This window comes from Cyprinodon variegatus, unplaced genomic scaffold, assembly GCF_000732505.1.
Source record: "Cyprinodon variegatus isolate N-32 unplaced genomic scaffold, C_variegatus-1.0 Scaffold30, whole genome shotgun sequence".
Taxonomy (NCBI): Eukaryota; Metazoa; Chordata; class Actinopteri; order Cyprinodontiformes; family Cyprinodontidae; genus Cyprinodon; species Cyprinodon variegatus.
Genome location: NW_015150483.1, coordinates 1,921,151 through 1,934,450, shown reverse-complemented (window position 1 = coordinate 1,934,450; position 13,300 = coordinate 1,921,151). Strand labels below are relative to the sequence as shown.

General features: G+C 36.8%; 1 protein-coding gene across 1 annotated transcript; it reads left to right on the top strand.

The window, feature by feature from the left end:
• Positions 1 to 2,072: 2,072 nt before the first annotated feature.
• Positions 2,073 to 12,975, top strand: LOC107100733 (IQ and AAA domain-containing protein 1-like). The gene is given in 19 exon segments (XM_015399354.1): positions 2,073 to 2,209; positions 2,773 to 3,100; positions 5,463 to 5,582; positions 5,776 to 5,949; positions 6,040 to 6,099; positions 6,672 to 6,877; positions 6,970 to 7,054; positions 8,460 to 8,525; positions 8,660 to 8,786; positions 9,586 to 9,692; positions 10,021 to 10,107; positions 10,189 to 10,250; positions 10,345 to 10,427; positions 10,899 to 11,006; positions 11,107 to 11,306; positions 12,171 to 12,411; positions 12,414 to 12,434; positions 12,532 to 12,767; positions 12,856 to 12,975. Coding segments are annotated over 19 exon segments (2,442 nt in total). The 5' UTR covers positions 2,073 to 2,198.
• Positions 12,976 to 13,300: the final 325 nt, after the last annotated feature.

The following is a 13,300-nucleotide window of genomic DNA, read 5'->3' as shown; positions in this document are numbered from 1 at the left end:
AGTAAAATGATTCATTTATTTTCATCTTAAAAGAGCAGCAACAGTCAGGTTCTTTAGGTATATTGAGATAGTTCTGAAGTTGTCTCTGGTTCAAGGGTGGCTTAACATGAATAATAAAACAGATTAAGCCCATGTTGAAAACATGTCTGTGGTAGCTCTTAAAGTATTCACACCAGCTGTATTCCTGTGAATCTCCCTGAGACTTTTAAAAGGTATTTGTTTTTAGCTGCTTGTTTAGACTTTTCTTACCAGGGATTTTCCTTCCACTCACTTTTCCATCACTGTTTTTGGAAACAGCCTTATTCGGTGACTGTAAGCCAAATCCAGAAACAATATCGATTTACATTTTGAAAAAAATATATAATTCATCCAGAGGCATATGTAGTTATACTTTGTCACTATACATAAATATGATCTGAATAAGACCTTAAGCATTCCAAGTTCCCAGAATAAAATTATAGCCAAGGCATGGATTTCAATAAGATAATGTATTCAGAAAAACAGTGATATAAGCATAAATACTAGTAGCTACTGCAACTACTGAGACATAAAATCAAATACACTTAATTTTGCCAGAATTAAAAGAAAATCAGTCAATGGCTAAAGGAGCTATACGTACGAAAAATAGATTATGTTTTTATATTGATACTTGTTTTACATTGTTATTATCTTCTGAGATTTTCCCTATCTCTTATTTTGTTTCTTGTAAGATATAAGAAATGAACCTCTCAAAAGATAATGAAACACTGCAACAGGAGAATCGATGCAAAAAAAATATCTATTTGTGTTTATAAACATCTGATAAAAAAAAATACCTATGTATATTTGGTCATTACCTCCAATTATTTATCTTTTACCTCCAAAGATTAACTGTCCATCTTTGCCATCACCTCAACTACAAGCCAGGTCTTCAAAATGTTAACTTAAATATGCACATACATGAACACACACACAGACTTCATGCTAAAGTAAGAGTTTTTTTTAAATGCAGAAGGTTGTTATTTTATTTCCATCCATGCAGTGTAACTTGGGGCTGGAAGCATTTCGTACTGCTCAGACATACAGTCCCTGGGACTGACTTTGTTCTTTTAGCCTTCATTTACATTTTGTAAAGATATGTCTGTCTGACTTTTTTCCCAGAATTCTGATTTTTTTTCCCTCAGAATTCTGACTTTAATCTCAGAATTCTGCCTTTAATTTCAGAATTCTGACTTTTTTTCTCAGAACTCTGACTTTAATCTCAGAGTTCTGGCTGAATTCTGACAGCTAAAAAACATGTTAGCATCAAGGCATGACTGTTTTAGAGACTAACCTACAGTAGGTCTCTAGTTTTCAATCAACTTCTGCTCCTCCATTAATGAAATGGCATCACCGGGGACCTCTCGGGCACGCCTAATTCCGTCATTTTCCACCAATGTGTCACTGGCCCTTTCAAACAACTCCCATCTTTGTCAGTGTGTCACAATTCTGAGATTAAAGTCAGAATTCTGAGAAAAAAGTCAGAATTCTGAGATTAAAGTCAGAATTCTGAGGAAAAAAAAATCACAATTCTGAGATTTAAGTCAGAATTCTGAGTCGGAATTCTGGGGGAAAATGTCAGAATACTGAGATTAATATCAGAATTATTAGAAAAATTTTAGAATTCTGAGATTAAAGTCAGAATTCTTAGAAAAAAGTCAGAATTCTGAGATTAAAGTCAGAATTCTGAGAAAAAAGTCAGAATTCTGAGATTAAAGTCAGAATTCTGAGAAAAAAGTTCAGAATTCCGACTGTTTTCCCATATTAAGCTGAAATAATATTTAAAAATCAGTTAACTTAACCCTCTTCCGTATGCCCGTCTGTCCATGTATATCAATTAACTATTTTAGACGTGCAATTTATTATTATAAATAAAGCCGTCGCGGTTGTGTAAGAGTTTATGCTTCTTGTCTATTATATTTATTATTTTTTATTGTTATTTCAACCAGAAAAGGGGGGGGAAAAGTTACAGTACTACATCTCATCATCATACAACATCCAGAAACTACATTTGGGGGAGACCCATTCAAGCCCAGCGTTTGTTAGCCGTTACCATGGAGACGGGAGTCGCCATTAGTTAATCTGCGGCCGCCCTTCTCTGAACGCCAAAATTATCAGTTTTTGACGTCTTAATCGATAACTGAGCTGCTTTACTTCCCACACCACTGACATATCGAGAGATGTCGCAGAGGTAAACCTTCCAACCAGTCTCATTTATGGGTGATTCGTTCGGTAGCATTTTAAATCTTATTTTGTTAGCTGCTAATGGAAATAATGTAGGCGAAAAACTAGCAGCCGCTAATTATACTAGTTTTCACTAGATGTGGATGGCGCTGATGGTCTGCATTGGATGGCGCACATGACGTGAAATAAATATTTATTAACATTAAACCGAAGCCAATAGTAAGGTTTGTTTTAAAAATGTAAGGAATAGAAAGTACAGATACTTGTGTGAAAATGTAATGAGTAGAAGTCAGAAGAAGGAAGAAAAATAAGTAATGAAGTATAGATACCTAAAAAGTGTACTTCAGTACAATAACAAAGTATTTGTACTTCGTTACTTGACACCTCTGTATATCAATCCAAGCCTGTTTTTTTTTTTCTTTTTTCTTTTTTTTCATCTAAACCTTTCAGAACTTTTATTCAGACTTAACAGCTTTTAATAATATATGTCTTAATTTTGGTCTAAAATATTATGCCTTACTACATTTCTAATCTGTGACCAACTTTACCTCTGAGTTTATTCTGTTTCAGTTCATATAGCCAGATGTGGAAGGAAGCCATGTTAGAGCTAAGTCATCTGCTGGCTGAAGAACTCCCCCCTGAACCCCCTCCACCACAGCGAGACAGGCTGGTCTTCTTCCAGCAACTGGCAACACTTTATGTGCGCTACATTCAAGTCTTCAGGCAGCTGGAGGAAGCCCACAATGGCCTAGTCCATCCTCAAAAGAGACGATTAATTCGTGTGATTTTGAATGGTGTGATGGGAAGGATCCTCGAGCTGAAGAACGACATGGTGGAAACAGAGTTTTCAGAATACCACTATGTGAATGATGTCCTACATGCGCTGAAACTAACACCTGTAAGTTTTAGTTTTGAAGTAAGAGGGTTTTTTTTTTAGAAAGCAGGGATACATTTACAATGCTCTAAAAATGTTTTGCCTCTCTTATAGAGTTATTCTGCTTCTGCTTCAAGTACTACTTGAAAGTTTCAGATCAAAGTATAGCTATTTTATCGCAAAAGAAAGTGCGATAAAATAAAAGAGGCACTTATGAAAATATAAATACTTATATGAAGGAAAAAAGTCATCTGAAAGAACTGGCTGTGTGATTCAAAGAAACTCAAAAAAATCTGCAAGGCCCATTCCAAGGCTTTTCGTCGCCACCAGACTAAGTTCCATGCTCCATCAATGGAGAAAAAATGGTCAACCTTCATAAGAGCCGATGGCCAACCATACCTCAGCTCTCAAGCAATTCACAACAGAACTAACATCAGTATTTTAAAGCACTGCAGGCATTATCCCCTCTGTGCACCCGTTAACTGCCACACCTCATCCGCAGGACTATGTGATACCTCCAAATAAGCAGCCTCGTATTTCCTCAAAAAGGCTACTGTCGGCTTTCCCAATGGTTTTTGTGGCAGGCTAGACTCTGACAAAGCATTAATGAACCAACTGATTTAATTCATGCTTTGTTTTTAGGCATCTCAAAATAGTTTTTTGTGATTTGGGTGTGGACAGGTAACAGGTTAAAGTATTTATTTAAAGGAAGTCCAGTCAGCAAGGAATAAACAATGGATAATTCTCTATACCTAAAATGAATACGTTCCCGGTGATTTAGCATTAATCAGTAAAAAAATAAATAAATAAATAAAAAAATTAGGCGCGATCACTGAGTTGCCCAAATATAGTAACACCTAACTCCTGACATCTTCCGACAATGACGTCACGGTGCGGTAAGCCGAGCGTAATTCTCACTGGTTTGCAAGCAAAATCAATGGGAGCTTCTAGACACATCTGCAATCAGCAAAAATTATTTAGGATTTCGTGAGGACTTCACCATTGAAATTTGCAAGAGCTATAGTTAAACGGACAATGCCCACGTGCATGGCAGTTGTCTGCTGTAATACATCAGGTGAAACTGATAAAAAATTAGTTATTTCACCTTTCCGATTCATGATCCTCCACGGATTGATTCGTCGTTGGATTGCCAACTAAAAGAGGGAGGATTTGCCATCGAACTTCTGGCCAGGGAAAAAACACATAATATTTAGCCAACATTTCAAAGAAGAAAGTTTTCAAGATGACTTGGATAATGGTGCGTTGTGACAAACACTAGATAGAGTACTTGGACTTGCTCAACAACCGATAACGCACCGTGACGTCACAAACCGGTAGGTGGCAGTAGTGTTCTTTGACAAACATTGATGTTTCCAATAAAGCACAGTCAAATAAAATTTACATATCATAATCATTTATTGAAAAGTGTATAATAATATCATATTTAAAGTGCTTTCAGAAGTTTGAATTCTGAGTATGACTTTAACAATAGATGATGAAATGGGTAAAAATGACTTTCACTACGGAGTTTCAAGCTGAAAGCCCCCGCTCCCTCAAAAGAACTAAGGAACATCTCATAATTGGCATTAAAACGTTTTACAGAAACAAACAACTAATTTAGGGTTTTGTGAAAATACTGAAGAGACAAATGCGGAACTTTTTGGAGGGTATGTGTACGATCACACATGGACTTAGAACTTAGTAAGCTCAGTAAGTTGGGGTGACTCGATCTAGGACAAAACATAAGTTACGTGGTAAAAAAATATTGGCGTTGCCTAGCCAGTTGATAATTTCCAAATATAGTCCATTGTTTGACCTTTTCAACTAACAAAAAAATGAGTAAAATAATGTCCCCAGAAATAAAATTATGTTAGAATATGTCATTAAACCAACAGTCAGTCATGGTGATGGCGTAATGATTTGGGCTTTTTTAGGAAATGGATGCTGAATGAACCGGTTGTTTTACTCCCCAGCAGAGCATCCTCAAGGAGAGTATTCTTTCTCCACTTGGCCTAAAGCTTAAAACACTTTAGTTATGAATAACGACAATAATCCAATGACACCAAAATATGTACCTCTGAAAGTGGCAAAGCAATGAAAAGACTTGTTCAAAGCCTGAGGTTTGGTTTGGCCCTAAATGAGCTGATCACATGAGATAACTCTCCAGTGTTACTAAAACAACTCCAGGAAGAAGTGTCAATCAAATTTAAATTACAGTGAAATAAAAGATTCATTATGAATTATTACAATTATCAGATAGCTGTTGTTTGATCTAAAACCTTAAACTGTCACGAAAAGCTAAATTATTGTAAATACTTAAGAGGACAAAAACATTTTTATTGTAATGTATATGGAGGATGTCACAAATTCGCTCTTGTATTTTTAGGCCGAACTTGAGATACCCATTCCACACTTTTTTCTCAATGAACGCAGCAAAGAAGTTGAAGAACGAAAAACAATGGTGATGGAGATTTTAAAAAAGGTCGAGGATACGGAAAATCCTGTTGTAAGTTAAAATTAAGCTACTTTTGAATTAAAGCCTAAAAAATAAGAAGGTACAATTTCTGTACATATAAAATGTTGTAACATTTTGGAAACATATAGTATAAAACTTTGCTTTATATCGAAAGCAAGAACAATGATTAGCTTTTTTTTTTTTTACTGCTTTGTCTAAAATTTTTTCTTTTCCTATTATTTAGTCTCTGCAGACTTCACTGGACAGGCTTATGACTGAAAAGGAAGCCATACAGATCTTTCAAATGGTAGAGAGGGCGCGGCAGGGCAGAAAAAGAGCTAAGTTAAGCAAGCAGACGAAAAAAGCCAAGACCACTGTAGCGCTTAGCCCTGAGGTTGCTGCCATCCGGATTCAGAAGGTCTTTTGTCACAAACATGGTATTATTGGCTATTTTCTCAGTCTAGGCTTCATCTCTTTGGTAATTGGTGTGGTTGAAATTTATTCGCAGGTCTGGAGGTCCTATGTAGAAAGAAAGAAAAGGGATGAGATGAAGTTTTCCTTTGGAATAGTAAGTTGGATTTCATCATTTTGTTACATATTCTGCAGGTTTTTCTAAACTACTATGTTTTTTTTTACTATTGGCCTTTACTTTAGATGTATAGTGGAGGATTTTCTGACCTGTTTGAAAAGACCCACCCTCTCTACTTAAAAAAAAAGTGCACAACCCTGTACCTGCTCCTGAGAGGGAACGTCTATTAAACATATCTGAGAGCATGCTCAAGCCCATTTCTCCTTGTGTATGCTCAGTTTAAAAGTTGCTGTTTGCATCGCTCATACAAGCTTACTTTCCAAAAGAAGATTTGTACTTTTTCCACCATGTCAGACTCACCACCGGTAAATGAAAATTGGGATGAGCACATAGGAAGGCCTTACGTAAACATATCACCAGAATGATTGACAATTAGGAGGACCACTTATTTTGATAATCCACCCGGAAAAAGAACATCCTCCACTATACCTTTAAGTTTAAGCTGTTTGCTGTTTGCTCTAATAATTTTTTTAGTTTGTTTTAACAATTTACTTCCTTAAATCTTGGAATAAGTACATTTTTTAAAATACTGTTGTGTCTACACTTGCTAGGTAGCGTACACGGAATATGACACCCCTTCTTCAGCAGAGATTGCTGCCCAAGCTATTAAATCTTCTATTCGAATACAACAGAAGAAGCACGAGGAAGATTACCTAAAGTCAGTGGAGCAAATCTTGAAGCAGCTCAGAGAAACCGAGTCCCAAGACATGAGCAACACAATGAAAAATCAGATTCGGCAGTGGTTTTATGAATGTCGGTGAGGTTGGGCCTTTGAGATGAGGTAGAAAATATTTCCAAAATTAGTGAAGCCTATGTGTTACTCAATAATTAAAATTCTTTGTTTCAAAGTGACACCACAGGAGTTTTTCCAGACTACCCAAGTGAAGAGGATGGTGGCTCAGCTCTCATATTTTCTGAAAAAAACCCTCAGCAGGTACAGTGCATCCTGACGTAAACTCGTACCTGTGGTCTTTTAATTATCTAGGACCAGGTTGGACGCAAGGAAGACGCCCAGGGGACATCACAAACCGATGGCCGAATCAACTCAGCTAATACCTCTCAAAGCGAAGGAAAAGCAGCTCTACTTTAAACCACTCCTTGATTGTGGAGCTCCTCACCATATCTCTATGGGAGTGCTCAACTACCTTGTGGAGGAAGCTCATTTCAACTCTTGTATCCATGATCTAGTTCTTTCAGTCATGAACATTGTGATGGTAGGAAATCAACATGTCTATTGAGAGCTTTGCCTTTTCGCTCAGCTCTCTTTTTGCCACAACAGACCGTTGAAGCGTCTATGTTTCAGCGTTATCTTCTCTGACCTGAAGAGAGCAAGCCACTTTTTTCCTCTCAAGAACCATTGACTCGGACTTTGAGAAGCTGATAATCATCCGGGCTGCTTCGCACTCACCTGCAAACCACCTTAGCACATGTTGTAGGTTGTAGGAGGGAATTAGCAGAACCAAGTCATAAAATCTGCTGGTCCACAAACCAGATCCTCTCTGCAATGTGGATCAGACTCCCGCTAAGCTTTGACAGAGATGGGCCCTAGTAAAGGGCCATCAACTCTGTACTCATGTGGTGCCCCTTACAGGGCACCTCAAGGGAAACAGTGGAATCAGTTCTCCCAGTCCACCAAGCACATGTGGAACATTTGGGCAAGCTCCCAGGAATCACTGAGCACCCTTCAGAGGGTGTAGAGCTGGTCCATTGTTCCGTGGCTGGGGAAAAAAAACCCACACTGGTCTTCTTTAGGCTCTCTGGCAGACGCCATTCCTTGGAGGCTGAGAAATGCTATCCCCTGTAAGTGGAACACACCCTCCAGTCCCCCTTGATAAGGGGAACGACTACCCTGGTCTGGCAGTCTAGTTGTACTGTCCACATCCATCATACAATGTTGAATGGTTGTGTAGACCATGACAGCCCAGTAACATCCAGAGATCTGACGTGCTCAGGGTGGCTCTCATCTAACCAAAAAAACGTTCCAATACGGAGGTTTTTGACAACATTGGTGACTTCAGCCCAGGTGATAAAAAAACAAAACCCAGAGCCCTTGTCCCTGCTTCCATCATGGGAAGATGTGTCAGCTACATAGAGGAGATCCTCAAAGTATTCCTACAATTGTCAGACAGTGTACTTGGTCAAAGTCAGCAGCTTTCCACTCCCATAGTAAACAGTAAACAGTGGGAGTGAGAAGCACTGCTCTCCCCCCTAGAGACAATGGACAGTTTGCCATAAGGCTTACTGATAGCTTCCCTCCATGGTCTCTTCAAAATCCTGACTTAAACACAAAGGTTAATACCTCCTGTGTATATTAAATATTATTTTTTTGCATTTTTTAGTTAATGGAGGAAATTAAGGAATCAGAAGATGAAGAAAAAAGGAGCAAATTGAAGAAAAAAGAGGAAGTAAGAGTAAATGTAAGTTAAAGAATTTACAGCACGCAAAATATTTGCACAAGTTCACCACTTCATAAGTCATCCTGAATCTAGATTAGATTTAGATCACAACATGTTTCACAACATGTCACTGGTTCATCTAGCAAAGTCTTGCTTGTTTCTCAGACCTAATAGATTTTTGTCCTGAGCCACAGGATGAGGATGCAGGGTTGAAGAAGATGCCCTCTGCTTTCCTTTCAGACTTGGAAGCAGCAAACAAAAGGTTTGAAGGTAGGTTTAAATCCAATGTTAAATGCATTTGCAATAAAATGCTGTTGCAACTGTGTTGTTTAATCAAATAACATGCACCGAACTGGCTGTTTGTTTGTCAGCAAATAAAAGTGTGATTTGAGCTTAAATCATGGAAGTGCAGTTAACAGCAGATCACATTTGAAACAAATATAAAGCTAATTCCATTTAAAATATAAGAATGTATTAACAAAGTAATTCAACCCTAGATCAATCATATTTCAGTTAAAAAGTCTTGAATAAAATAGTGAATCTCAACTAAAGTAAGTTACTTTGGATGCATAGAAAAGAAATCAAATGGTTGAAACCCGTAATCAGTAAAATTATGCAATGATATCAGTTCAGCATGGATTCTTTTTTTTTGAGAAACAAAGTTTATTTTGAAGAGTTTGGAATCAAGTCAGTTCAGCTTTTAAACTAATTTAATAATAATTGAAGTTTACTGCTCTCACATTGTAGAGATTTATCTCTGCATTTTACCCATCTTCTTGGGGAGCACTGCGCTGCCATCTTGGGGCACCTGGGGAGTAATGTGGGGTTAAGGGTCTTGCTCAGTGAGTGGCAGTCTGTGGGAGTGGGGCTTAAACTCAGAACCTCAGGATATTAGGCTCTATGTCCTAACCACTAGAAGAAATAATGAAAATATGACCATATGAGTATACCTTTACAAAAGCAGGAAATACTATAACCATGTACTTTGATGCAGTTATTTTCATCCATCTAAAATAAAAAATAATTCATTAAAAACATTTTAATTTGGGCTTAATCTTTGTTTTCACAGCGGTTTGGAAAAACCGTGATGAGTCAGAAAACTTCACTCAGATGCACGAGGTGGAGTTGATAAAAGAAGAAATAAGAAAAGTCATAAAAGCAGAAGTTCGAATAAAGGTATTATTATACCAATGTTTCTCCTGATTTTATTTTTATTTTCATTGACATTTAAAAATCCATTTTGCAAATCTGAGAAAAATTTGCTCATCTTTTCCTTTAAAGTTGTGAAATGTTTAAGAAGTTTCTTCCGTCACTTTTTTAAGTTATCTCTCCCCATCTCAGTCAAGAACGTTTAGTTTCTTATTTTGCAGCCAGTTGTTTGTTCGGTCTGTACTGCCTCAGCTCTGTTTTTGTGGGGATGAATGGAAAGACGGATGGAAAAACAGATAGATTGCTGAATGTTTTTTTTTGTCTCACTGCTCTCTCGTTTTTCTTCTTTCAAAAGGTTGATGAAGAGATGCGACAGGAACTCTCTGAGTTAAAGCTAGTAGTGGATAAAGACAAGGGTGCCAAAGCAAGAGCGTATGCTAAGGTATCTACTTAGAGTCTAGTCTCAATTAATATTAACTTTTTTTATATATATATAAAAGTATTACCTGCGTATATTTCTTAGAAGAAAAAAGTATCCAAGGGTGGAAAAAAGAGGAAAAAGGAAAAAGATCTGACAGCTGATAGGTGATGTTTATCATCTAATAATCATATTTTATTTTTTTATAAGTTTCCACCAAAATTTCACAACAATAAAGAAAACTTTCTTTTCATCTACTAGGACTCTTGAGTCTCTGTGCCAGGAGCTGGTGGAGCAAGGATTAATAAAACAGGCCAAAAATGTTAGGATGCAAGATTTCTTGGGTAAGAAAGTATACGGTTTAATGTATATTTAATTCATGAATATATCAATACTGTAGGTTTATCTTCAACCTTTGCTTGCTTTCCCCCCCCACAGTTATAAGGGATGAAAGGGAAAAAAATAAATAAACAAAAAGTCTGTCATTTAATTAGCTATGATGTGGTGCCCTCTTCTGGCTTCTTTATTAGCTTGTGTGAAAACTGTTAAAAACACTATATATTTAGCTTTTAATACATTTTCGAAATTAGTTAATTCAGCTTTGCTTATAAATATCACATTTAGATGGTGCCCGCATTTTGTATGAATATTGGGTCTATTTACTTGCTGTAATAACTTAATAATATTTTTGTATCAAGCATAGCAATATATACTTTATCCCAAAACAATCTATTTTACATATCAAAGAGCCTCAGCCAGTTAATCATTAGAAATATCAAAAACAGTGTTTTTAAAATTATTTTCCTCTTTTTTAGGAGAATCTAATTATCTTGGGACTGTTCTGAGACAAAATGACGTTGAGCCCATGCCTTCATTGCTAGATGTCCGTGAAGTCTTGACCTTATATGCAATTTTACCATTGGGTATGACAGTCATTTTAAATACTTAGTATTTTAAACAAATATTAATGTATGTAACATGAAACATTGAACATGTTTGGTATGAAATGTGTTTGGTTTGCAGGCTCTCAGGAGGTTCATGAGAAGGCTCCTTTAGTAAAATCCATATTGCTGGTGGGGCCCACGGGTGTGGGTAAGCACATGTTGGTCCATGCAGTTTGTCGGGAGACAGGTGCCACCCTGTTTGATTTGTCCCCTTATAACACAGCGGGAAAATACCCAGGCAAGAATGGACTGACAATAATGCTTCATATGGTCTTTAAGGTAGGACGCTGCTTACCAACTTGTTTGACTTGGAACAAGCAGAAAAGATTCCACAGACAAATCTTAGCTAGTTCAGTTAGGTAAAGTGAAACTTCAAATACATAATGGTACATTTAATTGTTTTGGGTTTTTTTTAAGATGTCCTGTATATGTTTATATAAGCTTTTAAAAAAGGAGAATTCTCTGTAACTGTCAGCTTTGACTAGAACATCAGTGCCAAATTTGGCCGGGGGGCAAATATATTATCACACAAATACTGTTGGTGCCCAAGTAATACCTTTGCTGCAAAGAGTATTAAAAACATTGTCATGCGATTTTTAACTACTGTTATTTTATAGTTTTCAATTTCCAATTTAAAAAAATAAGGAAAATTATAAAAACAGCAAACATATAAAAAAAATGATATATATATATATAAAAAGAGTGTATGTATGCAGAACTTTGTTTTCTGGTTTTATTTTATTTTACTTTTAAGATTTTTTCTCTTAAAATCACAATTTAGTTTCCTGAACACATCAGTCATGTATACTTAAAGAAAAAGTAGTAAAAATGTAACGACTATGATTTAACTTTATTGATCTCAAATACGAGAAATTTAGCTCTGCATTTAACCCATCCCCTTTGGGAGCAGTGTGCTGCTGTGGGGTTAAGGGTCTTGCTCAGGGACCCAGAGTGGCAGTCTGTGGGAGTTGGGCTTAAACTCGGAACTCGAAGCTCTATGTCCTAATCACTAGGCCGCCTATATCTCCTATGTGTGTTAGTACATTCAGCAGTCTGAAACGTAGCCTAATTAATGTTTTTTAACAATTTGTTGGCAAAATAGTCCAAATTCAGATCCTCATAGCTTATTTATATATACTGTAGGTTGCGAGGCTTCTGCAACCATCTGTGATATGGATTGGAGAGACAGAGAAAATTTTCTACAGAAAAGTTCCCAGGGAGGAAGAAGAGTTAGACCCTAGGCGACTAAAGAAGGTTTTGCCAAAGTGTCTCAAACTGATCAAAGGAGAAGATCGTGTCCTGATAATCGGAACAACAAGAGACCCACAAAGTGCTGATATTAAAGCGTTGTCTAAAATGTACAGCAAAATCATTCTCATCCCCAGCATGACTACGGCTCAAGATATGGTAAAACATAATATGCAGTAATCCTTTTAAAAATTGACAGTTCGTTTTTTAATAATGTGGAATCAAGCCTCTTTTTGTTTGTTTGATTGTACTTCAGTTTTATGGAAAAAACTTATCGAAAAGCAAGGAGGTAAAATAAAGGCAGTTGACCTCAGCAATCTAACGAGGTTAACTGATGGCTACACTCCAGGCCATATGGTTCAAGTCATCAACAGCCTAGTTTCCGAAGTTCACATCCAGGAGCTGGAAAAACGATCCTTCATCGCTGATGATTTTATTCCACCATTGAGCAAGCTGGAGCCCGTGTTCCAGAAGGAAGAGGAGGCAATAAAAGTATGTAGAAGTTGCACTATTTCAAGTTTTATTAAGATTATGTTCTATACGTCTAAGGTGTGAATTTAAAACATTTCCTTTATTTCAGAGCTGGTATGCGAAGACACCTCTAGGAAAAAGGAGATATAAAGCCGCCACTGGAAAAGAAGAGCAAGCACCACCTAAAGGGAAAAATTCAAAGAGGAAAGATAAACATCAAAAGAGTTAAAAAAGCAAAAAAGCTGATAAAAAGAATAAAAAATAAAATCAAACCCTTCCAATAAAAATCAGGCTATCCTCAAATGTAAAAAAACCATGTTAAAAAATAAAATGGTCTGTGAAATGAGAACACCTATGTCGCCATCCTCTGCTGTTTTTCATGTCCCAACAGCACTCAGCAGAGATTATTCTGTTGATAGAGTTTCAACGGTCTTAACAAAGCTCCACAGCACATGGAGCTGTCCATCAAAAGGGCTTAGACACAGCTAGGGTTGCTGCTGGCTTTGTTTCATGCAGATGAGAATGACCCATAAATTGTTAACAATAATCAAAAT